Source organism: Prunus persica, chromosome G4 (assembly GCF_000346465.2).
Source record: "Prunus persica cultivar Lovell chromosome G4, Prunus_persica_NCBIv2, whole genome shotgun sequence".
In the NCBI taxonomy this organism is placed as follows: Eukaryota; Viridiplantae; Streptophyta; class Magnoliopsida; order Rosales; family Rosaceae; genus Prunus; species Prunus persica.
The window spans coordinates 2,157,067-2,180,965 of record NC_034012.1 but is presented as its reverse complement, the minus strand read 5'-3'; the positions used below and the strand labels follow the sequence as shown (position 1 = coordinate 2,180,965).

Sequence of the window (23,899 nt, the reverse complement as noted above, 5' to 3'; positions counted from 1 at the left end):
GGCCTGGGAAGAAAATACAGAGGAGTGAAGATGAAGGAAGAAATGGGGGAAAAAAGGGGCAGAGAAGAAAAGAAATAAGAAAAGACAAAGAAGAAAAGAAATCAGAAAAGATAAAGAAGAAAAGAAATCAGAAAAGATAAAGAAGAAAAGACAAAGGAGAGAAGAGTATGGATGAAGAAAAATAAAAAGAAATGTGACAGTTTTAGTCTTTCAAAAATATTAGAATTTTATTTATTTTTACGCTAAAATTCTTAATTAAAATTAAAAAATTTAAAAAATTATTATTTTTATCCAACACAACACCAAACATAAGTCTTCACTATTTTCACAATCCAGTTTTTTAGTCCAACGCAACACCAAACGTAGGTCAGTACTTAATCCAGCTTAATCCAATCCGAGCTAATCCAAGACAGTCCTAGGATTTAGTCCGGTCCATAACAGTCCGCCGTACCAAACGACCCCTAAAATGACTTTGCTTTTTCGGAAAAAGATATTGAGTTTATACACTTCAATGGCTTCCTCTAGTTTCTAATACATTGTATGTATTATGTATAGTGTTCTGTGTTCTATGGAAGCATTGCCTGGAAATATTCCTTCATCGTACGTAGTTCGATACTCCTTAACAGATTTACAAAGAACCTGGTAGTTATCTTCGTCACATCTGCTTCTGCAACTCTAGCACACTTTATTATGAAGGAAAATACAAACATATACATGAAATAGACAGATAAATCACGGGCAACCACACATCAAATTAGCTAGTGCCTTAGTAGGTCTATCTTTAGGATAAATCTGGATTTCATGGGAAGTGAATAAATTCCTAAGAGAAGTTTACCATTCACCATACAAACCGATCCCAACACTCCCTTCCAAAAAATAACAAGGGAAATGAAGTTTTCCCCTATATACAGACAAAGTTGCATACCATCCTCCTTAGGATGCAGTTGATACACAACAGCTGAAATGAAATCATTTGGAGGTTCAACCACTACTTGTCCATATGCTCCATATGTATTCGTTGCCTTTATTGTTCTTCTTGGTAGCTCCTCAGTTCTCTCCTCGGGTCTCTCATCAGCATTGAACAAAGCAGCCAGAACTTCCTTCTGGAGATCACTTGTCTCTTTTTTCTGTTCCCTAAATTCCACTCCATTTGTATTTGAACCCTTATCTCTGTTACTGCATGAAGACGAGTGTAGACCAGTCAGCTGATTGATGGGATCGATTAGCTAACGGACACCAGAGAAAGTCCTAACAGCAGAATATTTCCCAAACACTCGTCCTCTTCCCCCTTCCCCTCTTCAAAATAAGAAACATAAACACGTTACACTTGGAACTATAACAAAAGAGATGAAAGAAACACACCCACATCAGAGGAGTTTATGCACTTTCTCTAAGAAGATACTTCAGATTTCCGGTACAAACCTGCAGACTGGACAACAATCTCCTCAAATGAGATGGATAGGGAAGGTAAATACTATAGTGGCATTCACTACGTACGCCATGCTGGACAAATTTCGAAGACTATATCTAGTTTAAATTTCGGTGACATGTATACTGTAACAAGGTCCCCTTCTCCCCCAAAGTTCTCACAAACCAATAAGACGTGTTTACTGTCAAATATCAATTACAAGGTGCATACTCGAACTTAATTTATGCACTTAAAATTAAGTGTGACATCATATTTGTCATACATTATAGAAATACAATTGAATAGCTTTTCCAAGAAGATTGATGCATCAGAAACACATAAAAATCCTTCTTGGGGCTAACTTCTTAAATGCTTGGAAGTGTTACTAACCTTATCGCTGGATCTACCGACAAGTTCGTTCCTTTTGTCTGAAGTTGGTGCTGGCAAATTAATCAGCTTAATTTTCCATGCTCTGAATGGTATCAAAATGAAAGTTATTGCTTTGGAGTACTCTATGTATGTATATCTTTCCAATGTCTAGCATATGAGAAAATAATTGTATAGTATCAGAAAAAATGGGGAAATTATTATGTGCATATACAATGTGCAGAAAAAACAAAAGGAAAACAAACTGCCTTTGAGGTTTCCAGAAGTAAAAGATAAACTTTTCTTACATAGAGGCTGCGAAAACACCACAACTTTTGACATGATGAAATGACATCAATTGGTGGAAAGGGACAAGTTTTGAAAAATGTGGTCTACCTTTTCTATATCATCTCCGCAACTATCTGCAGATTCCAAATAAACCCGGATTAGTTTTCACACAGTAACATCATTGAAAAACTTAAATAACACCTTTGCTATTCCTATATATTCTATGCAAACTGCTATGTTGCATGCTTCTGTTTGTAACAAACTGGATCAGTTAAATAAGAATTGAATTGAATTGAACTGAACTGCTATCGTTTAGGAATGAATTGAATTGACTGATTTCGAAAAACCTCAACACGAAAATCAAGAATGAATTTTTCGAGACACAGTATGGTGAATTAGCATAATTAGCATTTATACATAAATAAATAAAGAAGATAACGTAAACAAACAAACAAAAGTAAGCAACATGCTTTCATTGAGCCACCCTTAAAAAACAAAAGAAAGGTAAACCACAAAAGAAACAGAATTTAGCCACGCAAATAAACACCTTAAAAATCAAACATTACAAATGCCTCAATATCTTTTCTTCTATCAAAATCAAAATCACATTTTGCAAAAGTTCAATGCTCTCTCTTGCGCAACTTTTCTGTTGTGTAATCTATGCCCATTCATCATCGCTATCACTTTGGAAACCTTTCATGAAAGTTGTTATGTGATAGAAACCACGAGCCCTCCCATCGAAGTAGATATGTGGTAAATATGGCCAGTTAGAATACTTCTGTATCCCCTCCATGACTTCAATGTCCATAAGAACATCAAGACTTCCAAATTCGACCTCATACTTCTTCAAAAGTCCAACAGCCATTCTGCTAAATTTACATTTGGGCTCCTCAGGGGTTCCTTTCATGAAAAGCATCACTCGATTAGAGTCAATCAACTTCTGCAGTCGCCTTTTCAAGGCATCATCAAGGCCAGTTTGAGCTTGACTTTGCTCCTCGGAAGATCAAGTTTCTTTTGGTAACTCTTGGACTGTCTCAAGGTTGGTAGGTGCAGGAGCAGTAGGTTCTCCAGCCTTAACTGACCCAGCAACCCTAGCAACTTCATTGGCCAAACTAGATGAATCTGCTACCTTTCCATCCTGACAAAAGAAAACACAAACAAAAAATGACCAAGAGAAGAACAAGATACAGAACAATCGTAGAACCCAAGCCAACAACGAAATTAGTTACAAAAGTGTATCAACAAAAAAATTATTTTTCCAATCATCACTCAATTCATACTTGCACGCATTTCCAGTTTTCCGACCAAAGTAAGCATTATATTTGCACTGGACATCTAAGCATTAATGATAATAAATCCTGTGAAAAAAAAAACTCAACAGTCCCAGGCTTGAGCACAGGATTCATAAACACCTCAGGTTGCAGTATAACAAAGAAAACCACCATATAAAATTCTTTTTGGGGTGGATAGTCGTTCGAATTGATAAAGGTTTATGTTATAACATAAGGCTTCTTTTTTAAAATCTGATATACACATCCTAGTCCATAATCACATTATAGCCTGAGGCTATTAATAATTAAATCTCACTAAAAACAGTCACACTGCAACTATTGTCATCTATCAGTAAACCCCAAAGCTCAATTTCAAACTAAATACCCCATATTCACAGAAACTGATTATTTAGATGCAGAACTTTGTTGAAAGGTGAAAACAATATATTCTCACATCCAACAACCTAAGCATGCTTACTCAAAACCAGTCAGCATCAAATAACCAAGCAAACATGTATATATTATACCCAATAAGAATACCTTCACAAAGGCAGAGTACGGCACATCAGAAACCGAAAAAGACCCAGGCTGTTCTTCAGCTTCAACCTACAATATTTATCAGCAATTGGGGATCAAAAACAAAACACCAACACACACACAAACCCAGTTAGAGATGAAAAGTGGGCAAAGACCTCGTCCATGTGCTTCGAATTTGAGGGCCAGACCACGCTATCAAGCTCCACCTTGGATTGCACATCCTTCACTGATCCACCCATACATAACAGAATCACCTAAATTCTAAACAATAAACGCACAAAAACAAAGAGAGAGAGAGAGAGAGAGAGAGAGAGAGAGAGAGAAATAAAAGACAAGACTATTATAATTTATATGTAAAGGCATAGGGCATAATTTTGGGAAACATTTTTTTTTTTTTTTTGCCAAAGAATTTAGTGAAACTTTCAAAATATTAAGAAATATCCTTTATTAATTAGACTTGTAAAACAAGATAACTTAATTAATAAATAATAATAATAAAGTAAATTTTAATATTAAAAAAGTTAAAATAACGTAGTGGGTACTTAATTGTGCTATTTGATTTGAAGTTTTTATATAAAACTTTCATTACTTCTTATTTTTATATTTCAAAAATATATTCCTTCAAAAAAAGACTTTACACATCAAATTTAAAAATAAATAATAACTATAATAAATATAATAAATAAATAAAGCAAATTGGCGCGGTAAGTGCGTAAATTGGCATAACATCTCTCGCCGTCGATTTCTTTCTGCCATTGATTCATCTATCGTGGGATCTAGCTAGTGGGTCCTACCTCACGATATTGATTGGTGAAATTAAAGTTGGGCATGTGGGTATTGTAGTCTTCTGGGCTTGATAGTTGTTTCAACTGGGATTTGGGCTTAAAGCAGTGGGCCTGATTTTATGAATTGCATCAAATTTTTGGGACTGAGATTTAGTGAGAGGTAAGAAATGAATAATGCTACTCTTACTACATTTGTATGTCAAATCTTTATACTATCTTATATGGTAGATAAGGTGAACAGCCACATTAATTAAAATTATTTAATATTTTTTTTTCTTTAATAATTTATTCTAGTATTTGTTTTTCTAATTGCCTTAATTAAAATACACTTCATTGATTTAATTGATGTGACATATAATATGAACATGCCACATCACGTGGTATAGAAATGTGAGATAAAAATGTGGTAAGTGTAGCATTACTCGTAAAAAATAGACATTGTGAAAAACAAAATTCCTAGGCAAACTATTGATTGGGTGAATTTATCTGTATCTTTATAATTTGTGGTCTCACAATCTAACAATACAACATGTCAAACCTTCTAATAAAACAACACTAACCGAATGACAATAATATAAACTCAAACAAAAAAAGAGTATAAATTTATAAAAGATAAATGATGATCTACCAACATTTCAAACAAAAGCTGTAATATCATAATATCAAAAAAGTCACTACATTGCAAATCAAAAAACAACAGACGTTCACTCTTACAAGGGGCCGAAAAGGAAAATCTTTCACTCCTTCCAAAATCAAAATCACATTACTTTCTCTTGCGCAACCTTTCAATTGTGTATTCTAACCAACAATTTTGATTGTTCATTCATAAATTAATTATCTCAATTCTGTGAGCACCACTCTGAGAAACAACTTGGTTTCTTTACTTTTTAATGAAAGTTAAACGTTTCCGATTAATATTGTCTAATTGGATTAGTATTGTTCCGGCCTTTTCCCCTTCAGTCCACTTAATCGATTCTTCCTGCAGTAGCTTCAAAACCTGTGTAAATGGAAAAAGGATAAGCCAAGTATGAAGCATTGTTCAAACAGATGCAGCAAGTAATTATGAAGCAGTCTTACCAATACTCGTCTACGAGATCCTTTTGAGATCTCTTCCTCTTGTGTATCAATGATGACCTTAAGACACTTGATTGCTGACGAGAAGACAACAAATAATTCCAATTAACAAGAAAACAAGTTCAAAGAATAACTAGGAACATGAGAACGTTTACTTACATGAGATTCCAGAAAATGAAGAAATTTGACACTTCAAAAGACGTATTGCCTCCTTGGCACTGCGTTCATGCAAGTCAAGCACTATTTCACCTTGTGTCTCAACGTTTCTGATGAGGAACACAGAATAAAAGAAAAAACATTAACATTGTGGGATCCTATACACCATCATTAACCAATGCCCACAGAGAGTAGAAACACACACCACAAAATTTCAATGAAAAGGATGCTAACCTTGTTCTTAGAATCATTTCATTTGACTCTTCATCCGCTTCGCGTGCCTTTTCTTGGAAAAATTTTCCCTGCCACATTACAATAGAATTCATAAATTCATTTTTTTTAAAAAGAAAAAAAAACTAATACGGTGAATTCTACACTAGAAAATTTGATATCTTATATTTTTAGCTTAGATACATGATCAAGTCCGGCTTGGTATCTGCATGAAGTGAAACTGCCCCTTGTTCAATTTTTGAAGCATGTATTTCATTTTATCCAACTGAAGAGTGTGTTTTAAAAAAAGCTATTTCCAATATAGTCGTAAGATGCTAATTCATTTTCTTTAAAAGAAAATAATTCATATCCAATCACTTCATGACAGCAAGTAAGCCTTACTTGTTCTAGAAGTTTGTTTGCTCGATCATGATCCTTCTTAGAAAATGCCTCTACAGCCTGGCAAAGAAAATTGATATCCTTACTCCATGTGTGAAATTTTAAGGCTGCTAAGAGAAACTACTCTACGTGTTTTATAGATCAAATCATTGCAAATAAAATACTAAACCCTAAAAAACCACATACAGCCTGGAAATATTCCTTCATCGTAGTCCGATACTCCTTCACAGCTTTACGAAGAACCTGGTAGTCATCTTCGTCATCTGCATCTGCAATTTAGCACGCTATGAAAGAAAATACAAAGATAAACACGAAATTGACAGATAAATCACAAGCAACCAACCACCCATCAAAATTAGCTAGTGCCTTAATAGGTCTATCTTTAGTATAAATCTGGATTTCATGGGAAATGAATAAATTCCTGAGAGCAGTTTACCATTTACCATACAAACTGATCCCAACATTGCTCTCCTAAAAAAAACAAGGGAAATGAAGTTTCCCCCATATAGACAAGGTTGCATACCATCCTCCTTAGGATGCTGTTGATACACAACAGATTTGCACTCTGAAATGAAATCATTTGGAGGTTCAACAACTAATTGTCCATATGCTCCATATCTATTTGCTGCCTTTATTGTTCTTCTTGGTAGCTCCTCAGGTCTCTCCTCGGATTTCTCAGAAGCACTGAACAAAGCAGCCAGAACTTCCTTCTGGAGATCACTTCTCTCTTTTTTTTGTCCCGTAAAGTCCACGCCATTTGTATTTGAAGCCTTATCTCCATTACTGCATGAAGACGAGTATAGACAAGTAAGACTGATTGATGGGATTAGCTAACAGACACCAACAGAGAAAGTCCTAACAGCAGAATATTTCCTAAACACCCCCTCTTTCCCCTTCCCCTCTTCAAATTAAGAAACATAAATACATTAAACTTGGAACTATAACAAAAGTGATGAAATAAACATACCCTTCAGAGGAGTTTATGCACTTTCTCTCAGAAGATACTTCAGATTTCTGATACAAACCTGCAGACTGGACAACAATATCCTCAAATAAGTGGATAGGGAAGACTAGTATACTGTAACAAGGTCCCCTCCTCCCCAAAAATTCTCACACAACAAGACACCTTTACTGTCAAATATCAATTACAAGAACCGTAGAAAACTGCATGAGTGCATCCTCGAAGTTAATTTATGCACTTAAATAAGTGTGACATCTCTTTATATTTATCTCCTTATATGCAGTTAAGAGACCCAAAAGCTTATTTACATTATAGAAATATAATTGAATAGCTTTTTCCAAGACGATTGGAGGGTACATCATTGATGCATCAGAAAACACATAAAATCCTGTTTGGGGCTATGTTCTTAAATGCTTGGAAGTGTTACTAACCTTATCACTGGATCTAGCAACGAGTCCGTTCCTTTTGTCAGATGTTGATGCTGGCAAATTAATCAACTTTTCCATGCTCTGAATGGTATTTGAAAAAAAATGAAAGTTATTGCTTTGGAGTACTCAATGTATGTATATTTCCAATGTCTAATATATGAGAAAATAATTGTATAATATCAGAAAAAATGGGGAAATTATTTTGTGCATACAATGTATAGTAAAAAGATAAAGAAAAAATGTTGGGAAAAAAGCCACAAATCTGTCAAGAAACTGCCTTTGAGGTTTCCAGAAGTAAAGATAAACTTTTCTTATTTAGAGGCTGTGAAAACACCCCAACTTTTGACAAAGATAAAATGACATCAATTGGAGGACAGGGAGAAGCTATGATAAATGTAGTGTACCTTTTCCATATCATGTCCGCAACTATCTGCAGATTCCAAATAACACCAATCAAACTTAGTTTTCACACATTAACATCAATCAAACTTAAAATGGAAATCAAACTATCCACACCCATAAAACAGCTTGCAATAAAAAATTTCAAAACCCAATTTGTTGTGCCTCAAAAGTCAAAACTAAAAATTTCAATCCAATCATCAAGTCTTCTTTCCGTTAGTCAATCAATTAGCAGGAAGCTCGTTTATGAAGCAAATTTTATTCTTTTTTTCCAAAATTTATTATTAAAGAAACTGGCTTTGTTGTTGGACATATATGAAATGTCCATATATCTAACTAGAATTATGAATGTTGGCATAAATATACACTACCCCCATTTGTTCATGTTCCTACTTTTACTTTCATCTTCCTTCTCAACCGACTCACTCTTCTCCTCTGCTCTTCAAGTTTCTTACTTCCCACTCTGCACTTATAACTCCCATAACCATGAGTGTGCACAATCCTTCTAGTGTGCGGCCTGAAGGCATCTAGGCATAACTGATAAATCTGTTTGATGCTAGAGCATATTCAAATCAGCCTTGAAAGTTTCCATAATCATGCCAAACTGATACATATTGATAGTTAATGCAGACTTATAAATTAAATGACAAGACAAATAACAAATATTTGAAATGGAACACAAAGAGCACTTTACCAAGAACTTCTCGAATCCTCTCTCTTTCTAGCTTGAATCCATCTCCAAGCATAGTGAATAGAAAATCTTCCATATCCTGGTGGAGACCATCATTCCTTGAAGGATTGGACTCAGCCTTTTCCACCCAAGTTTCCGACATTGGCAACACCTCAGAGTCCAGCTTCAAGGGTTTGGTTGCATTACAAGACCCATCTGCTGATGGTGTTTTCTTCCCATAATGTTTCCCAATAATGCTTGAAACACTGCCCCCTGAAACAGCACGATATTTGGGCTTTGAAGCTCTGGAATTCCCATTTGCTTGATATAGATATGGCTTCTTAGAGCTATTACCGAGAGATAATCGTGAAGATTCTTCTTCACCCCTTGGCTTTGCCTCACCATTAGGTGTAGACATAGCCAGAGCTTCAGCAGCATCGCCAGCATTCTTCCCAGCCTTGCAATAAGCAGAAGCTATTTGATCAAGAGAAAACGCAGCACCAAACGCTTCAAGCAAACCCTTCAACGCCTTCTCATCATCAAAATTTGACGCCCCATTCAAACCAGAGGCCTCCATTCTCACAATTCAATCAATAACAAATTAGATTTTGAATTCAGGGAAAGACACTGACACTGAGACTGAGCAAAAAGCCGATTTCCCAAACAAATTCTAGGTCTGAATTAGGAATGCAATCAGACCCACTTCAACACCAGCCACAAATTCACTCGAACTCACTTTGAGTCGTCGTTTCGGTGATGTGCAATGGGAGATTAAAGGTTGCGGCTTTTGCCACCCTAAGACGCTGGCTTTTCAAAGAGTACTTGAACAGCAGCAATGAATTGAATTGACTGATTTTGAAAAATCTCAATACGAAAATCAAAGAATGACTTTTTCGAGACACAGATGGTGAGGATTCTGTGAGGAATTAACTCATGGATGAGTTATGAGTGCGAGTGGACGGAAGAATAATTATGATTTATATATAAATAAAAAGAGGATAAAGTAAACTAAAACAAAAACAAAAACAAAGAAACAATCGTAAGCAACATGCTTTTGGCGCCTTCGCTATTGCTTATTGGCACAGTCCCCCTCTGATTCGGCTTTCTTCCTTCCAAAGCACGTTCCTTCCGAAGGAAGTTGTTGCAAAAAGAGACTGAATTTTTGGGCCTCCGGGTGATTGAAAATATATGATGGTGATGTTGATAGCAGACGGATTAGACCAGTTGATTAGAGCAATGTGGCCGTATTTTATATCATTGGATCCTTGAAACAATAAAAAAGAACAGGTCTTAAAGATAGAATGTCCCTCAAATAAACATAATTCCCTTCAAAGGTAGTTTTACTCTGTAAATTACTTGGAAACCTTAATTTGGGACTAATTATGTAATGCTAGACTCTAGAGAGCATGCATGATGATTCACATACATACATGAATGACGAGAGTCAAAAGTGTATCTAAAATAATTTGGTATGCATATTAATTTTTCATATCTAAGTTGATACACAATACCAAATCGAGAAATGAAGGAAAACAATATACATTAAGAACTAAACATTTTTTTTCTTCATGTAATGCTAGTTAAATAAGTTAGTCACATGTTGAATTAATGGTTTTGGCACTAACCGATCATTTTATTACTCATGTCAACAAATTGTATCATTTTAGGGTTGATATCAAGTATTAATAAACAACAAATTGTTTGATTTGGTTTGGTTTATAGAGATGGAAGATGCAACTACAATTACAATTACAACGCGTAATTCTCTAGTCACATAAACACCATGATACCCTGGTTTCCATAACCAAATGCAGGAAATTCATTTGCTTGCTTCCTGTTTTGCTCAACCAACTGCCAGTTTTATGCCATTTTCACTGAAACAAACTATGCAGACCTTACTATAAAAGCCCTTTAACATACAGAACAAGCTTAGGCAATAGAAAATAGCTAGAGATGGCAACACCAAAATGGGCTTCCATAGCCTACTTGATATTGCTTAGCTGGGGAGTTACCTCTGCTCTTAGGGTTATTACTGGCAAGGAAAAAGAAATGGTTGATGAACCAGAGAAGTTTGTCTTAGGTGGACAAATTGGAGGAGGGCTTGGTGGACAGATTGGAGGAGGACTTGGTGGAGGTATTATTGGAGGTAGTATTAGTTTCGGTCCAGGTTTTGGTATTGGAGGTAGTATTGAAGGTGGGATTGGCAATCTAGGTGGTGGTAGTAGGGAAGGTGAGGGTAACGGCGGTTGCCAAGGTCATGGTGCTTGTAGTGGCCAAGGTGGTGGCCTAGGTGGTGGTATTGGCGGTGGCCAAGGTGGTGGTACTGATGGTGGCCAAGGTGGTGGTATTGGCGGTGGACTAGGTGGTGGTATAGGCGGTGGCCTAGGTGGTGGTATTGGTGGTGGTGGAGGCGGCGGTAATTGCGGCAGCCAAGGTGGTGGTGGTGGCAGTGGCAATGGTGGAGGCGGTGGTCCAGGCTTTGTCATTCCAGGTTATGGAACTCCAGGCTATGGAATTGGTGGTACTAATGGCGGCCAAATTGGTTCTGGTCTATATTGCACACCAATTCATTGCCCTGCTGCTACCTGCAAAGGAGTTCGTTTGTACTTTCAACATGACGACCAGTCCATGGATGATACCAATGTCCACAATAACCACCTCAAAGTCGACCATCAGCCCATGGAGGGAAGAAACAGCCATGGAGAAAATGGCAACCATGTCAATGAGATTACACATGAAAAATGGAAGATGCCCCCAGATGAAACCAGCAGCAATGCTGAAGGTGAAGGGAAACGAGATCGCAGTATGGATGCCATGGCCCCAGCATCAGACTAGGCAGACTAGGATCTACTGTATAAGCTAACATATCTAGTTTAAGTATTGTGTACCAATAAAATCCCCCAAACTTATGATGATATAATAAGCATGCATTTCTGAGAGGCCACACGTAACTTGTTCTGTTTTTATTACACACTCTAGTTTACAACTCACCAGTTACATATACAATTCATTGTTCTCACTAGCAGGCTGCAGGGCTAATTTCAGGGTCCTTATTCTCCTTCCTTGACCACAGTTGCTTGATCAGACCAATTTCCTTCTCCTTCCTTGACCACAGGTGCTTGATCAGCCCAATTTCCTGCACTGCCGGTGCGCGGGATGCTGGGGAGTCGGGTGAACAGATCCACCTGAAAAGTAACTCCACAAATATGGCCATCATCATCTTCGTGTGTGCTTGCCCTTACCTTGTGTAAGGGATGAACAAAGCTCGTCAGCCCACTTCCACTTGTAAATATGCAGCCTGTTAGACCATTTTAAAACACTTCTTAATATTGAACTTGGGTTAGTTACTGCAAATTGGGTCAGAATTCTATCATCATAAGGCATTGACGACGAAAAAGAAACTAAAGGGTAATGGAAGAGCACCAATTTGGACTAACCTGGAGGAAAAGGTGCAAAAGATTTTCCACAAGCCTCTCTGATGATGTCGAGATCATGAGAGTAGACTAGGGATCCATCACCTGCCATGGCCCACTGAAGCTCCACACTTCCATCTCGATCCTAACAGGAATAGCAGCTGTATTAGCTCTAGCATTGTGGGAGATGCAATGTTTTTGACCAACCAAGAAAAGTAAAGATCTCCAAGCCAGTGTTGAATGAGACAGACTACATTCAAAAATAAAATTTGTCTTGAACAAAGTCAAAGACAAGTTTAATTATATATATTTCAATTGTAAGTTCATTTCAGAAATGCATAACCCACCCTCGCTGCAAAAAGGGTACCAAATCTAGCATCGAAGAGAATAAATGCGAATTTTCCTTGCAGATCTTTGATGACTTGATCTGGCGGGTAGGGTGCTCGATCTCTTAGAACTTTATAAGCTTCAACCACAACCATGGCTTCTGTTGCTTGTCTTGGAAGGCCGTAGTGCCTTCTAAGGTCACAAGTGTTCTCCAAAATCCCTATAAAAATGCAGAAGACATCGTCTATGACAACTATGGACCTGCCAAATACAGAAATAGACAACTGAGAGCACTGTATAGAAAAACAAGAGCTTCACTTTTGCATGCAGGCTTTGGCGCAAGAAAAGCTCAACTAGTATAATCAAATACCCTGTCATAATCTTTTGTGGGAACTGAGATGAGAAGAATATTGGCTTAGAATATCAGCAAGAAAACAATGAGGCATGGAACTAAAAGACGATGAAGATCAAATATCAATCAATACCTTGGGTGTGATTGAATACTTTCGTCGGCATGGGACAAGGCCATGAAATTCCCATTTGAAAGATAGTACACCGTGCTCTCAGGACATGAAGATTGGAAAGTCTCCAAAATTTCCTCTCTGGTCTTTGCCTTCTCCAACACATTCGAAGGAAGCCTCAGCTCCTCAGGTGGTTTTCCAATTGCTTTCTCAAAAACCGCCAACATTTTCCAGCAAACCTTCAACAACATACAGCTATTTCTCAGAATGGAGCAGCTTGTACATATACAATCTTGGTTTCTATGCTTTTGTCCACATGCTTATCTGGAGAAAATAAGTTTGGCCAGCTTACAAGAGAGTGTTGGGAGGGACTGTGCATGTGGCAGCTCCAAGGATTACATCAGGGCAAGACGTGGAGTCTGCTGCAAAAGGCAAGCTTTATAGCAAGTCATATATTATTGCCCAAAAAAGTTTTGTCTAGCTCTTAAGGTGTCCATTACAATCTTTCATAGTCAAATTTCAAATTCCGATAAATAGAAAATGATTTTGTCAAGACAGAGGAGAGAGGAAAAGAAAAAACTAAAGCTTTATGTTGTAATAATGGAATTAAAGAGGGGAAAAATAGTAGCTTAATGTACAAAATCCTATCAAATAGATTGCTGGGTACAATTTTACAAAATTGTGAGGGTACTTTGACCCAGCATAACACTAAAACTGGTCAGTGCCAAGAAAAGAATTTACATGAAGATCGAAAAGAATGAGTGACTATGTCTGGATGATGGGTAGTGTCATTTTACTTGATATAAGCAACTGTACAACCATAATTCATTGTACTTTCTTGTTCATACTTGGCTACTCGTGGATGGTTTTTCAAAATCTCAAGTGCTCGCTCTTTAACAACCCCTGTGCCCATCCCATGTATGACAAAGAGAACTGATTGAGATTGTCTAGCAACGATGACCATGTCCAGGAGGTCAGAAGCTTCCTCCACCCTCATGCCACGGAGATCCACGGTGTTCTTTGACGTTTGTACCACTGGACCATAGGCGACCTCCCCGCTTTCGGCTTCCCCAGTACGACTCTGCGAAGCCTACAATATCAATCAAAATGATCAGCCTCTATCTTTGGATTTGATTCCAAACATCTACAAGCCATGGAAACCGGTCAAAACCCCCAAACAGGATGTTTGATGGTACTAAGAATAAATAATTACTCATTACATACCTGCTGCTTCAAACGTGGGGCAGAATTTGTCATTGGATTCTTCTCAATACTAGGAACAGCTCTGATGTCATTCTTCTTCAAGCGAACCTTTATTTTACCGTATTGTACAAGGACTGTCCCATCATCTCCAGGTGTTTCAACAACAGTAGCTAACTTATCTCCCAGTCTCTTCAAATGGACTTGCTCCCCAGGTTGGGGCGTGTATGAAGCGGTAGATGTCTCGCTAACCAACAAATCATCATCAGGACAATGAGCCTTAATAACAGATGCAATTGCAGCTTCGGATTTCCTAATCAGCAAATTCAACTGATCAGCACCAGCAGTTTTGTGTTGGTTATCAAACTCGTTCAGCACAAATTCCATTTGAGATTTTGCAGTCTTCACTTCTTTCTGAACCTGTAGGGTTTCCTTTGCCATAAGAGCTCTCTTGCGCTTATCAAGATCTTCTGCCTCATCTTGGATCTTCAATTTAATAAAAGAAAAAAGAAAAAATAGACGTAAAGAGCCACACAAAACAAGATAATGAAAAAAAAAAGGTGGCAGCAGAGAAAAATGCAAATCTGTTCCAGACTAGAGCTACTCAAACAATACCTCACGATAAAGATCCATGATATCTGAATGAAGTGATGCAGCCATTTTTGCCCGAGCTTCTAGTCTGCCTCTTTCCTCTATTAATGACCGATATAGCAAACCTTTTCGCTCTTGTTGCTTTTCAGGCATTAACCTCTCCACCCATTTTTGTGCACGCTCAATTATGCGTTGATTAAAACCAATCAATTTAGCAATACTCAATGCATTTGAATCACCAGTACTTCCCCATAGGATCCGATAAGTAGGTTGTAAGGTTTCTAGACAAAATTCCATAGCTGCATTTTCAAACTGATTATCCTTTTCTTTCAGGCGACTTAAATCCGCATAATGAGTAGTCACAACAGCTAAGTTAACACGGCCTTTGAGATATAGCAAGATGCTGGCAGAAAGAGCAACACCTTCTGACGGATCGGTTCCACTGCCAATTTCATCAATGAGGACAAGTGATTCTTTTGAGGCCACTTCCAAAATATTACAGATCCGTGATATGTGCCCACTAAACGTTGAGAGATTTTGCTCAAGAGACTTCAATTGAAAAACAATAGTCAGACTAAAATGAAAAACTTAAAGAACCTAGGATTTTCTGCCATAATTAAGGTAAACTACTACCTGGTGATCTCCAATATCGGCTAGAACAAGATCAAACCACGGAAGCTTTGGGTGGTTTTTAGCAGGCAGGTACATGCCAGCCTTCGACATGAGAGATGCCATGCCCAAAGCTTTCATGGAAGCTGTTTTTCCTCCAGTATTAGGTCCTGAGATTACAACCACTCTGGTGCCACATCCAATTTTGATGTCTATTGGCACTGGAAAATCAGATGCACGACCAGATAAACTTCCAGTAATCATTTTTAAACCATTAACGTCATCAGAGGAAAGGTGATTTCTAGAACTGGATGCAAGAACGTCAGATAAATTTTTAAGAGATGGCTCAAGCAGCAATGGATGTTGTATTCCTTCTATATCTACAGATGTCGCTAAACTGGCGCCACCAGAATCTAAGTCCTGGCAATCCTTGGAACTAAAAATTGGGCATACCCCATTCATCCGTAGAGCATAAGCAGCTCTAGCAAAAGCAAGATCCACTTCTAGAACTTTATCTAACAAATACATTATCGGTGTTTCTGATTTTGCAATTTCCGATGTAAGGAAGCTCAAAATGCCTATTTCCTCAGCTCTCTCAGCATTTGAAAGCCTCACTTCCATGTTATTCAACTCCACAGCTTCTTTGGGTTCCACAAAGTATGTTGCGCCAGAACTACTAACATCCAAAACTATGCAACCCGGAAGCAAATGTTTGTGAGTAGCCCTAACACCCACGCACATCCTAGCCCTGCGCTTAGTTACCAAAGGACTGTCAATGCCACCAGCTTTAAAAATCTGGGTTGACACTTCCTTCAACAAAGAATCCAGATTTTCCATGTTACTCTTCCTTTCTGACCTAATGATCTCCAGGTCTTCACTAGCTGTGTCAACAATTATTGAAAGCTTGCAATCTATGCATAATCCTATCGTTTTCTCCAGCTCCACTAGGAAATCACAATCGTCAAGTATTTCAAGCAGGGGCAAGTACCTGTTCCAGTACAACTTAACAAAAAATAAATCATAAAAATTTGATTTGTCTTAATATTATCTATCACAGTAGAGTACACAACCACATGCTCATTAAAACGAAAACATAGAACAAACCTAAAGGAAATAAGTAAATAAATGAAGCAAAGCTCAATAACACGGATACCTGTCTGTACAATCTGCACTAAAAGCCAAGCCCTTCAATTTTTCGAACAATCCCTTCGCGGCGTTCAGCGTCCTACGCACAGCGCAGAGCTCGTTGATGCTAAGCAATTTGCCTGAAACCGCGGAGCTCACGATATCCGAGACGTTCTCGATGGCCGAGAAATCGGACGGCGGAGAACCGGCCATCGTGATGGCATCCACCGCCGCGGTCGTCTGATCGAGAAGCTTCTGGCTCTCCTCCTTGGACCGGCCGACGGGAATGCGGGCCTCCTGCGCGGCCGAGAAGCCCATGGCGGTGAACGCCAACGCCGAGAGCTGCTTGCAGACCGAGGCCCATTCTAGAATTTCTAGGGTTTCGGATTGGAGGGAATGGGCGAGGCTGAGTTGGTTGGACAGTGACTCGGGCGAGTAGGAAAGCGAGAAGTTAGCGGTGGCGGGTTTGAGGGCTCTGGTACAGAGGTTCGAAGGTTTGGGGACGGAGATGAAGAAGAGGTTGCTGCTGAGTTTCAATGGAGGAGTCAGAGAGTGAACGAGTAGATTCGAAGAGTTGAACATGGCGTCGTTAGTTTTGACGCGATGGGTTTTAGCATCTTATCCGCGAAGATGCAAATGTGGAACCAATCTCCCGCCTCGTAACCAAAAAAAATTCTGGAGGCAATCTGGGCTTTGGCCAGCCGCCTGCTGGGCTTGGGTCATTTGCTCACTTTAATTTTCTCAACGACACGACATGTCGTTTTCCTTTTGCCTGTTTTCGAGAATATCTGTTTTGTTTTGTTTTTTTTTATAACAGTAACGGATGAAAGGGACGAAAAAGCACGAATAATATTTCACCTTTTGAGGACTTTTCATTTTACACACAATACACGCATATTAGGACTCGACCCTAATATCTTACTCAATGAGCCCGCAACTAGTGGTCGTCTGCATATATTTCACCTTTTGCTTTCACAGCTTGTTACAAATTGAGAAATGGAAAATTAACTTGTAGCGGCTAAACTAAACAAAAACCACCACTTAAGCAGGGATGATCAATCAATTCAATCCAACACAACCAGCTTCTGATACTCTTGGCCGGATATGGCAGCTTCCATGGCAAGGTCCGGTTGAACTTCCCCGTCATTATCCAAGAAGAGCTTGAGCAAATTCTTAGAGAAGCCACTCAACAGAGCCACTCCGGATTGTGTCCCGGTCACCACAGGCGTCGCCTTGGAGTGCCTCAGATTCCAAAACACAATCTGCGGCACCGCATTACCATACCCTTGCTTCTCAAACTTCTTCTGTATCACAGCGTAATCAGTCTCCCATCTGCTAGACGACGAAGCCTCAGCAAACTCCATGTCGCTGAACACAAACACCCTCTTTATCATGTCCTCCGGCTTCAAATTCCCCTTCACGGGCACTTTCAGAATCAAATCAAACACCTTTTGGAAATCAGTGTTGCAACCAGCCTCCATCCTATTCACAAACTCACACTTGGATTGAGATCATCGCCTTGAATCAAATGCAGCTGAGACCACTGACTGAAAGTGATCACCTTTCCTTTCCATGGATCTTCACTCAATTCAGACACGACAATCCCCAATGCCACGGAAACCTTTCATGGGGGTTCCTTCCATGCTTCCCGAGACGTCAGAAACAGCCAGGCAATTCATCTTGCCTTGCTTTAACATGTCGTCCACCATTCGCTTCCACTGAAGCTCAGCCACTCGCCCCCCATCGCCGCGGATGTCCTCTTGCCGCTATCGTCGTAACTATAGGGATTATTATTGAGGGAGGCTGAGCTCTCGAGGACCAAGATGACTTGAAGGAGCCATTGAAATTGTGATTTTGGTTTGAGAATTGAGGGAGGGTTTGCAGGGGAAGGTTTTGGAGCGGTGCGTGATATGCCCTGTTTTATATAGGAGTTGTTACTTAGGCACCAAGGAATTTGTTAGTTCTAGGACCACAATTTTTCTTTCTGTAATTCTTTTGTTTTATTATTATCAGTTGCTTATATTTATTCATAATATATATCCTTTGATTTACCCCAAAAAAAAAAAGGAAAGGAAATTAGTTGGAAATTGTTATATTACAGATTTGGGAAGCACCAGGCTCATCAAAAGCCAAGAGATGACAGAGCCATACATGAATGATATCCCACAAGTACATATACAAGGAGATTTGGCTTGTAAATCACAAGCGTAATTATTTTGCCAGAATCGGAACGCCGCATGCTGCCGGAGCATGCTTCCCCTCTTTGAAGACAAGGTTTCCTCTTACAAAAGTAGCTGAAACTTTTCCAGATAACTTTGTTCCCATGTAGGCTGAAATCCCCTGTACACAGAAAGGTAACACAGTCAAAACCTTGTTGTGTCATAACACAGAACAGAAAACAGGTTTAATATAGAACAGAATGCCATACAGGGTCTTAAGAATGTTATCAAGAAACAAGCAAAGTTACACTCAAAAACAGAGGATACATAAGGAAGACATACCGAATGCTTGAGGTAAACAGGGTCATCATCAAGGTCAAACTCCACATCTGGATCCCACACTACCATATCTGCATGGTTCCCAATTGCAATTGCCCCCTGCAAATTTAGAATTCAATTCATCAGCACAATGAGATTCATGTCTGCATGAAAATCATTAAAACAGATAAAAATTTGATGATGATATCACCTTCAATTCTTGTCCGGCAAGCCTGGCGGGCCTTTCACTCCACCATAAAGCTAACTGTTCCAAAGTCACTCCATATTTCTGGCCATATGACCATGTCACAGGAAGAACAAACTGCAAATGCCCCCGAGAATGCCAGTTAGTTTCTGAAGCCAGTAACAGACCATAACATTTGCAAGGAAAAATATGCCAACCTGCAAAGATGATATGCCACCCCAAGCCCTCAAGAAGTCTCCATCATCAAGAAGCTTAAGTTCCGGCAGAGTTGGTGAATGATCAGAGCTTAGCATGTCAACATGTCCTGCCTGAAACAAAACATTGAAACCAAATAGAACCAATTTGATGGTGAATAGCTATCCTATCATATACACAGGAAAACATAGAATGATTATATACCAACAAAGCCTGCCACAGTTTTTCCTTGTTGGCTGCATCACGGATGGGTGGAGAACACTTAAAACGAGTATCTCCATCCCGAATCTCTTCTGCTGAGAATGCTAAGTAGTGGGGGCATGTCTCCACAGTTACACTGTCACCACCACTTTTTGCATCCTGCAATAATGCAGATAGAGCTGAATCAGTAGAAAGTTACAAGTGAATGGCCATTTGTACTATAGGAGTCACAAGATCCACAACAACCACATACATACTTATAATAGACCACCTTAATAAGATCTAACGAATTGCTTGAGTCAGACAAGTGAACAATATGAAGATGAGCTCCTTCCGCTGGGGCACCAATCCTTGTGTCCTTTGTCAAGGTCAAGAGATCCCTAATAGCTGCCTCTTCCCTGGTTTGGAAACAGAGACGAAAAATTACATTCAGGGATATTTCCATACAGCAAGTATAGGGAAATTTTTTGCAATATAGATTCAGCATTCAAAAGTCAAAACATTGGCGCGAAAAATATCTGACCATGAAGCTGGCCTGGTCTTGAGATACGTCGAATAAGAACGAGCATCGTTACTACCACCTTCAACTCTCAAGTCGCTTTCAAGATCTAGTTGTTTCTCTGCATGTACAAGTAAAGGCCGCCTATATTTTGCCAGTACAGACAGTCCCTCCTAAGGAACAAATATTTGAAAAAATATGCAGATGTTTGAAAAGACATCAGAATTGTGCAAAAAACATTGCATCTCAAGAAGCCAACTGATCATGCAAGTCTTCAGCCATCACGAATGAATAATTAATGGTGCTGATTAAATTAGTACAGGTAGAGTTGGATAAGCAGCAATGCAATTAAGTCATTGATTCTATGCTTTTAATTTATTTTGCAAGCTAAATCAGATAGTGGGAAGACTGAATCTCATGAAACAAACCTTAATATGACTGGCATTTGTCATAGGAAAGTCATTGATCCCTGATGGACACATGAACGACTACAAAAACAGACACAGAGAAACTCATCAGATGAGGATCGTATAACATCTTAATATTCCTGCAAAAGTTGAGGAACAGTACTGTTTCAGAAAGCAAGAAAATAGAAAACTGGTCCACATTCGATCAACATGAACCAATAACCACAAGCTCTAAAATATGTCTGTACACCTCAAGACACAAGAGATCTGCATTAGTTGGGAAGAACTTTAATTGTGCCTCAATAAGTGTAATGAAACAGATATCACTATCCTATTATGAACTACAAAATTCCTAGCTTACCTAATACATAGACTAGCATGTGTTCACTATTCTATTAAAGTGTTTACCTTCAAACCAAGAACACCAGCATTTAACAAATCCTCAAGAGAAGACGCGTTGAATGCGTTTTCAGGAACAAGACCTCCCCAGAAACCTGTTACAATATGCATGTAAAAACCAGTAGTTCTCAAATGTTTTAGTATGATGGTATCCCCAAACATGTATATCGTTCTAAGAGCATACCAACATCAACGTAAATTCTGCTCTCCGCGGCCTTAATCTTGAGCTGCAAAGTCTCTCTGGAGACAGTGGATGGATCACTATTTAGAGGCATGTCAACCAATGTAGTTATCCCACCTTCAACAGAGCAAATATTAATCTATAAGCGATTGAAAAGCTACAAAAAAACATAAGAATGAAGCAGAGGTATAAGCATACCAGCAGCAGCAGCCTGGGTCCCTGATGGAAATCCTTCCCATTCAGCTCTTCCAGGATCATCAAGATGTGCATGCCTGCAATTAATAGAAACCAAGGCATTTAAATTCCAATGAAAACCATTATGACCATACAGAAAAAAGACCACAGTGAGAAAATTAATTGTGGTGTCTTACACATCAACCAAGCCAGGCATTACCACAGCCTCTCCATAATCAATTACATTCTCCAACTTGGTTTTCCCATTCTTTTCCTCTTCTTTAACAATGGAGACAATCTTCCCCTCCTTTACCTCAACTGCTCATTTACACATTTCATAAATGAAACTAAATCAACCATTTGGTTCCAAAACCATAATATAGTGCCATAATGTGGTTTCTAAAATCTACGACGGAAAATCATCCAATTCAAGACTATTGTTTAGACATGCCTGCTCCAGAAATGATCCCGTGAGGTGTCACGATGCGCTTGCTGGTTATCCAGTAATGTTGGTAAGGAAGCAGGCTGCAGTTTTTCTGATATTGCTGTAAAATAAAAAGTAAAATAAACTCCATTAGGACACTCAAATTGCAATGCAGAGCCAAAACTGAGGAAGTGAAATACTCAGTAGAATTCATGAACAGACCAACAAAACTACAACTTCTTTCTTGATGGGTTCTTCACCATGCATATACAAAATACATTGGTATATATGTTCATGCAAAGTGGAAATATTGTTTTGGTACAACTTTCAGTATCATTCAAAATCAGAATATGCTTTTAGCAAAAGTTCATGGATCATAGAATTCAAAGACTAAAGTAATCCCATTAAAATTTAGTGTATATTCATTTCGTCGTGGATAAAGTAATCCCATTAAAATTTCTTAATGGAACATCAAATTGGTTATAATGTAGTGTAGGACCGCATAACTTCTCTCTCATCCATGATTTCACATATTATGAACTCATCATCCATTGATCAATTAGTTAATATCTCAAATCCACTTGCCCTGTTGTCCACTAACAGAGTGATACTATTAAAAAAGAAGGTAAACCATACAAAGAAACAGAAATTAGGCAGGCAAATGAACACCTTGAGAATCAAAACAGTATATTGCAATGATTTTCTTCACAAAAAGCTGTTTGGTTGACGAGAAAATGGGCCAAAAAGACAAATTCAAATCCGAATTCAGAATAATTTTTCAATATTAAAGAAAAAACCAAATTATTTGAGATTTTCATGTCATCAGAATCAATAACACAACAACCATATAGAGCTCAAAGATCATTTTGCTTTCTTTGCACTCCATTTTCGAGAAAGCATCTATGAACAAGTATAAAAACAAGGACTAACCAACAAAATAAACACAAGAAAATTGAGAGAATAAAATTCAATTAAGCTTCATAAACATAAAAAATCAGACCTTTGAGGGATTTTGGAAATAGAAAAAGAGTAGAAAAGAAGCGAGAAGTGTTAGCAGTGGCAATAGCTTCCATTGTATCGCCTCCATTTCTTCTGCTGCTGACTTGCTAACCAGTAACACAGACTGACACGCAGGCGCTCTCTTCCTCTCTCTCCAGGTTTTGGTCGAGCCATCCACGGGGCAACTTATCTTGGTGACGTGCGGGAAACGGGGTCCATGTATGGACCAGTGGGATTTGGACACGTGGGGAGTTGGAAGATGACTAACGGCACTTGCGCTGTCCATGTGCCCGTGAAGTTATCGATTCCTGTAACTTATGAATCCTGGGAAGATTCTTGATTCCTTTTCGCTAGTGGCCAGGGCGACCGACTAGTCGTACTCGTATCTAGCGTGAAAAATATATATAATATATAGGCTTAATATTGTATTACATATATATGTATGTATTTTTTAATAATACATTTATATTTTGTACATATCTTAAGGATTCGATAAAAATATATTTTTAAAAAGTAAGTATGTAATATTCGTATTGTATATGTACATATGTATTTTTAATATTTAATACACATATTTTTAATAAGACATATAAAATTTACGTATTATACACATAATTCTCACATAATATTGAATATAAATAAACAGTCCTGATCTCTTGGACTACAGGGGTCCAAGAAATTTGTGGTCACTCACCGTTGGATGTAAATTCAACGGTTCACTCACTCTTGCACTCATTTTAAAAAACTTTTTTCAACCATTGGATTAATATCCAACGGTGGGTGACCACAATCTCTTGGACTCCTGTGGTCCAAGAGATCGAGACTGTATAAATAAATAATATTAAGATATAATATGGGCGGGTTTTTTTTTTTTGGGACACTTGGGCACCTAATTGCTAGGATGGGTTTTTTTAAAGTAAATTTAGGTTTTACCCATAAAAAAAATTTCACTTTTGGAAAAAGCCAAAGCTTTTTCAAAAAAGACAGAATAACCTCTCAACTTTCAAACCAAAGACATGCAAATGTAAAGGATTTCTTAGGAAATTAAAAAATAAATAAG

The 23,899-nt window shown here is 38.3% G+C and overlaps 4 protein-coding genes and 1 pseudogene across 5 annotated transcripts; all 5 read right to left on the bottom strand.

Annotated features, from left to right (window-relative positions):
* Positions 733-4,438, bottom strand: LOC109949007 (annotated as a pseudogene).
* LOC18778580 (putative nuclear RNA export factor SDE5) lies at positions 5,276-10,149 on the bottom strand. Its single transcript, XM_020562925.1, has 11 exons — positions 8,977-10,149; positions 8,288-8,313; positions 7,887-7,964; positions 7,462-7,526; positions 7,018-7,277; positions 6,681-6,763; positions 6,498-6,554; positions 6,120-6,187; positions 5,889-5,995; positions 5,733-5,806; positions 5,276-5,652 (listed from the first exon to the last, which is right to left on the bottom strand). The coding sequence occupies exons 1-11, from the start codon at positions 9,527-9,529 to the stop codon at positions 5,536-5,538; spliced, it is 1,488 nt and encodes a 495-aa protein (XP_020418514.1). The 5' UTR covers positions 9,530-10,149; the 3' UTR covers positions 5,276-5,535.
* LOC18780425 (stem-specific protein TSJT1) lies at positions 11,883-13,637 on the bottom strand. Its single transcript, XM_007211735.2, has 5 exons — positions 13,506-13,637; positions 13,178-13,392; positions 12,713-12,953; positions 12,390-12,510; positions 11,883-12,250 (listed from the first exon to the last, which is right to left on the bottom strand). The coding sequence occupies exons 1-5, from the start codon at positions 13,530-13,532 to the stop codon at positions 12,003-12,005; spliced, it is 852 nt and encodes a 283-aa protein (XP_007211797.2). The 5' UTR covers positions 13,533-13,637; the 3' UTR covers positions 11,883-12,002.
* Positions 13,734-17,363, bottom strand: LOC18781426 (endonuclease MutS2). Its single transcript, XM_020561724.1, has 5 exons — positions 16,707-17,363; positions 15,578-16,541; positions 14,969-15,493; positions 14,378-14,839; positions 13,734-14,243 (listed from the first exon to the last, which is right to left on the bottom strand). The coding sequence occupies exons 1-5, from the start codon at positions 17,258-17,260 to the stop codon at positions 13,947-13,949; spliced, it is 2,802 nt and encodes a 933-aa protein (XP_020417313.1). The 5' UTR covers positions 17,261-17,363; the 3' UTR covers positions 13,734-13,946.
* On the bottom strand, positions 18,734-23,122 carry LOC18779112 (allantoinase). 2 transcript variants are annotated; one of them, XM_007213768.2, is made up of 14 exons: positions 22,841-23,122; positions 21,868-21,961; positions 21,614-21,734; positions 21,441-21,514; positions 21,246-21,359; positions 21,071-21,156; positions 20,684-20,743; positions 20,280-20,428; positions 20,028-20,154; positions 19,760-19,915; positions 19,558-19,668; positions 19,367-19,477; positions 19,180-19,275; positions 18,734-19,018 (listed from the first exon to the last, which is right to left on the bottom strand). In XM_007213768.2, the coding sequence occupies exons 1-14, from the start codon at positions 22,925-22,927 to the stop codon at positions 18,890-18,892; spliced, it is 1,515 nt and encodes a 504-aa protein (XP_007213830.1). In that variant the 5' UTR covers positions 22,928-23,122; the 3' UTR covers positions 18,734-18,889. The 2 variants fall into 2 exon arrangements, with proteins under 2 accessions (XP_007213830.1, XP_020417314.1); XM_020561725.1 differs by having other exon boundaries at positions 18,741-19,018; positions 20,010-20,154; positions 22,841-23,050.

What these genes read in the sequence shown, in the direction of transcription:
- LOC18778580 (XM_020562925.1), bottom strand. Translation starts at nt 9,529, where the DNA reads ATGGAGGCCTCTGGTTTGAATGGGGCGTCAAATTTTGATGATGAGAAG. An exon ending in GAGGATTCGAGAAGTTCTTG is followed by an intron (nt 8,314 to 8,976) that starts GTAAAGTGCTCT and finishes TGGAATCTGCAG; the next exon opens with ATAGTTGCGGACATGATATG. An exon ending in TTGCTAGATCCAGTGATAAG is followed by an intron (nt 7,527 to 7,886) that starts GTTAGTAACACT and finishes ATTGTTGTCCAG; the next exon opens with TCTGCAGGTTTGTATCAGAA.
- LOC18780425 (XM_007211735.2), bottom strand. Translation starts at nt 13,532, where the DNA reads ATGCACAGTCCCTCCCAACACTCTCTT. An exon ending in GTCCCTCCCAACACTCTCTT is followed by an intron (nt 13,393 to 13,505) that starts GTAAGCTGGCCA and finishes ATGTTGTTGAAG; the next exon opens with GTTTGCTGGAAAATGTTGGC. An exon ending in AGTATTCAATCACACCCAAG is followed by an intron (nt 12,954 to 13,177) that starts GTATTGATTGAT and finishes TGTATTTGGCAG; the next exon opens with GTCCATAGTTGTCATAGACG.
- LOC18781426 (XM_020561724.1), bottom strand. Translation starts at nt 17,260, where the DNA reads ATGTTCAACTCTTCGAATCTACTCGTTCACTCTCTGACTCCTCCATTG. An exon ending in TCATGGATCTTTATCGTGAG is followed by an intron (nt 14,840 to 14,968) that starts GTATTGTTTGAG and finishes ATTAAATTGAAG; the next exon opens with ATCCAAGATGAGGCAGAAGA. An exon ending in CCCCACGTTTGAAGCAGCAG is followed by an intron (nt 14,244 to 14,377) that starts GTATGTAATGAG and finishes TTGATATTGTAG; the next exon opens with GCTTCGCAGAGTCGTACTGG.
- LOC18779112 (XM_020561725.1), bottom strand. Translation starts at nt 22,927, where the DNA reads ATGGAGGCGATACAATGGAAGCTATTGCCACTGCTAACACTTCTCGCT. An exon ending in CAGAATTTACGTTGATGTTG is followed by an intron (nt 21,157 to 21,245) that starts GTATGCTCTTAG and finishes ATATTGTAACAG; the next exon opens with GTTTCTGGGGAGGTCTTGTT. An exon ending in AAGACCAGGCCAGCTTCATG is followed by an intron (nt 20,155 to 20,279) that starts GTCAGATATTTT and finishes TTTCCAAACCAG; the next exon opens with GGAAGAGGCAGCTATTAGGG.